Source organism: Akebia trifoliata, chromosome 5, assembly GCF_017979445.1.
Source record: "Akebia trifoliata isolate Shusen 1 chromosome 5, ASM1797944v1, whole genome shotgun sequence".
In the NCBI taxonomy this organism is placed as follows: Eukaryota; Viridiplantae; Streptophyta; class Magnoliopsida; order Ranunculales; family Lardizabalaceae; genus Akebia; species Akebia trifoliata.
The window spans coordinates 13,657,078-13,661,656 of NC_141379.1; the positions used below are offsets into that span (position 1 = coordinate 13,657,078).

At 36.8% G+C, this 4,579-nt stretch overlaps 1 protein-coding gene across 1 annotated transcript in view; it reads right to left on the reverse strand.

Annotated features, from left to right (window-relative positions):
- Nucleotides 1–3,264: 3,264 nt before the first annotated feature.
- LOC147401522 (uncharacterized) overlaps nt 3,265–4,579 on the reverse strand; it is an 18,834-nt gene continuing 17,519 nt past the window's right edge. The window contains exon 4 of the mRNA XM_086444390.1: nt 3,265–3,618. Coding sequence (XP_086300516.1) covers nt 3,265–3,618 — 354 coding nt within the window. The remainder of the gene's footprint in view (nt 3,619–4,579) is intronic.

The following is a 4,579-nucleotide window of genomic DNA, read 5'->3' on the forward strand; positions in this document are numbered from 1 at the left end:
TTGCTCAGCTTTCGCGATTTTCTCATCTGATTTCGTCACATTGGCTCTAAGTTAGCAGTTCGTGGCTCTAGATCAAACTTCAAACTTGGTTCACGAGGTTGACGTGGCAAGTGCCCACAACCATAGATCTTTTTCCTTGTATATCCTAGGAAAAAAAGATCTATGATTCCGTGCACTTGCCACATCAACCATGTACAGACCACGTACATTTTAGCACATCATTTTATCACGACTCTATAAAATTAATGTATGTAAATTATAAGAAATATAATAATGTTAAAAAAAATGTAAATTATTCAAAATAAGATGCATATAATGATTCAAATTCTACACAAAAAATATGTAAATAACAAATAAAAAAAATATAATATATCACATTAAAATAAATTAAAATATCAATGTCACATATTGAAAGTGCCAACTAGTTCAATTTGTTAAGTCTATGAGCGATATATAATACCATAAACTTGGGTTTTTATTATTGTCATCGTCGATCTCATTAAAAACAGGTTTATTGATCAGATTTAAAAAAACAATTTTACGTTCAAAAAAGAAAAAAAAAATCATTTATTGCAAGGAGAATGATAAGGAAAGGAATTGATTAGAATGTTCATCTATAATGACTATTACATGCATTAAAGAGAAACTAAAGCTTATGGAAAATTAAAGAGATCTTTAAATAGAAGCAAAGCATTGAGACATAATAGAAAGTCTCATGTTGCTTCACATGTACTTATGTGTACATTAATATTTACAAAAAGAGAGGAAACAATGATTAACCACATTTTATCTTCATAGTTTGATTAGCCTAAATATTATATTGTCGAACCTAATAAAAAAAAATTAATGAATTAATAATGATTGGGTTTGCAAATTTGACATTACATGATTTGCTATACTCCACAAATATCATCCACAAACTAATTCTTATACCAATTAACAATAGGATATAGTAGCGAATTCGAAAACTCAGGACCAAAAAGGCACCACTATCATTGTTGGCTAATTGATCTACATTTGGATTCTTGATTGATTTTTATCCAGAAAACAAAGGAAAAAAGTGAGAAACCCTAGTTTTTTATATACATTTTCAAAATGTTTGAAAACCCCTTGAAAATGACTTCTTCTTCCTTCTTAAATCCTTTTCAATGGAATGGAGTCTCTGACACTTGATTGAGATGTAAAAAATCTAATTTTTTAGATGAAAACAATGAATTCGAATGGTTAGGGCACTCATCGTGTGAAATGTGAGAGATGAGGTCCGGGGAGTGTTAAGAAAAAGAAAATTTACTAAATGAACCATTAAGAGACCACCCAAAACCCAAAACTTAGGGACTATTTAGAAAAACGTCCCTCCACCAGGGTCCTTCAAGTAATTTTTCCTACTTTTGACAGATTAAAATTGACACGATTGGATTGGATTGGATTTTGAGATGACTTGGCCCAATGTTTGGATGAGACCAACATGACTTTGAAATAGTTCAGCGTTTGCATGCATTTATTAGTGGCATTGGATTCTTTGAGATATAATGTGTTTACAATTGTTATAGTATACATTAGGCTGTGTATCATCAATGCAATTGTATGTTTCTATTCATTTTTTCTTATAAGACATAGGGCTAGTCTAGCTTAACCAGAATGTTTTCTTGACTCTTTGTTGCATGGTTTCACTTAGGTTATGAACGGTCTTTTATCATAATTATCTAAGCAATTTAGCATTACTGGTATGTTTCAATTGTATTTTAGGATTGGGTGGAATCGGAAAGAAAAATCTGGTATTGGTTGGGTGATCGGTGTTGGAATAATGGTATGCCATTTTTATTTGTGGATTAGTGTCACAACTGTGTTCTTTCGAAGCGAGGTCGTGTGGCGTAAGGGGGTGCTAATCCACAAGCAAGCCTGTAAAAATGATCGTACACCACAACACGTAGCAAACAAACAAGATATCAAGGCAACACGAGGCAAAGTCTAGAGGTAACTTTGTTGATATAATATTAATTACACAGAGTAATACGTTACAAAAGTAAATAGGTGTGTTACAATGCAATTGATGATCTATGACATGCGGGACTTCCACGTAGCTTGGCGGGAGGGCTCGAGTCAACGTGTGTGTAAGCCGGAGATTGAGAAGCACTAAACACCTTTCGTACAAAGTGTATGCTAAGTTTTTCCTAGGTTTCTAGAAGGAAACATCAAAAGTGAAAGCCTGTCATACTCTCTTATTACATAAATGCCACTAAGCTAACAGATATGCCCTAGCACGGGGCTGACAGGGCTCATATGTGAGCCTTACATAGTATTACAGCTCCCGAGTGACTCTTAGGCGAGCTACACTTAGCTCTACATGACAAAATGTATGGCTGTCATAATCTCCCCCACCTATTTTGCAGACATCCTAGTCGCATTGCCCTAACAAACTCTTCAATCTTCTACTTGAAAGGTAGTAGGTTATCTACAATCTCCTATATAGCTTTACATTCTGCTATGTTTTTTTATGTGACGAAGTACTCCACGTGTTGTTGCTGACTTGACGCTTTCGAGAACTTTGCTGACAACACATTCTGACTAAATAGCTGAATGAGAAAATTTACGTGTTAGAATGTTGTGCGTAGGATCTGCATGATATGGCTTGAGATTTCTTGCATGAAAATCAAGGTGAATGCTACGTAACTTGTACAGTAACCAGAGCTGAGTAAACTTGTATATTCTTGCATTCTGTCTCTTGTAGCCTGAAACAATAATATGAGGAGTTAAAACTGTTGGCTTGTGATAGTTTCAAAAGGACTCTTGTTGAAGGAAGAGCTCTTTTAAAGATTGAACTACGTGACATAAAAAAGATTCGCCTAATTCTTATGGTCAGCATTGGCAAGATGCTGTATATACTCCAACACAGAATTGAATATTTCCATCTGCCAATCTGTTTGAAGATGTCTACTAGTTGGAAAGTCAAGCTGAAACCCAAGTAATCTACATATTTCGTCCCATAACTTCCCCATAAATCTTGAATCTCTATCGTTGACAATGCTTTTGGGCATACCCCAATATTTGATGACATTTTTGTGAAGTAACTGAGAGGCTTCATTTGCAACTTGAATTTGACAGTAACCTGATCTCAAACCCAATTTTGAAAAGTACTTGGTTCTCCCAAGTTTATCAAATAAGTCGACAATTCGTTGGATAGTATACTTGTTTTTGATGGTGATCTTGTTTGACGCTCGATAATTGATACAACGTTGTAACAACCCATAATGTTGCTTGCATGACTTAGCTAGTTCTGGAAGATTCATTCTGTGAGGCCCCCCTCGCAGGAGGCGTGATATTAAGTAACTGTTCATTTTGATAATCAATCGACCTATGTGGCGGTAGTGTTTTCTGAAGCTCATTCGGTATCACATCATCAAATTCTGTTAATACCTGTGTAACCTGAGTGGAAGTTGAACTATGATCCTGATCTTCAGATTCAACTCGTAAGGTAGTAATATACGGTTGCTCACATTTATTCAGCCGAAGGGTTGAAATCATCTTTCCCTCTTCCTTGTCCGTGGAGACGGGAATGAAGTTTGGACATTCACCTAGCATGCCCAATGTGTTGGCGAATGGCATCGGAACAACCCTGTTCTATCCCAAGAAACCCATCCCAATGATAACTCTGAATTCATCGAGAAGAACTGCGAGTAAATCAAGTTTACCCTTCCATGTGCCTATCTTGATGGACATTGACTTGGCCGACCCTTGGATAGAAGTGGCTTGGGAGTTTACAGCTTTCATGTGGCTTGAATCTTTCTTTCACAAATTGAATATTGAGATGCTTCGCCTCTACAAAGGTAGTGAAGCTATGTGTAGCTATTGTATCAACCATTGCCTGGGTAGTTTTGCCACCAACTTCGATATCAACATACATAAAACCTTTCCGTTGATAGTTTTTCTGAGTCGCAGAGGTCTGCTTCATTGCACTCAACAAATACATAGCCCCTATGTGAGGAAAATCTTAATCATCTCGCCTAATAGTATTTTCGTGACTACGGTCACTTTGGGAAGCTAATAGTGCAGTCAGCTTGGCTCGTTTCGGGCACTTATGTCTTATGAGTCTCACGACACAAAACGCATATAAGTTTGTGGCGATGCTTGGCTGGCGAGGTACTTTTGCTCTTTGAAGGGGAGGAATTTCGTTGGGATCCCTAATTAGAATTATCTCTCTGCCCTCCATTCTTACCATTCAAAGACTTCTTGGTGTGCTCATATTGTTGGGAGTACCTTTTCGATTGAGGGTGTACATTTTGTTGGCTTCCATTCGCGAGGCTATTATTAGTCAATCGCTCGGCTACGACAATTATAGATGCGAGATCTTGTTTACGCTGCCTTTAGAACTCTATCTGAACCCAAGGTTTGAGTCCTTCTTGGAATGTGAACAGTTTGTCCTTCTCGGACATGTCACGAATATCAAGCATCAAGACGAAAAATTGCTTGACGTAATCGTGTACTATACCTATCTGGTGGAGTTGCCTGAACTTTCTGTGGGCAATGAACTCAACATTCTTTGGTAGAAATTGATGTTTCAATTCCCTTTTAAGGTCATCCT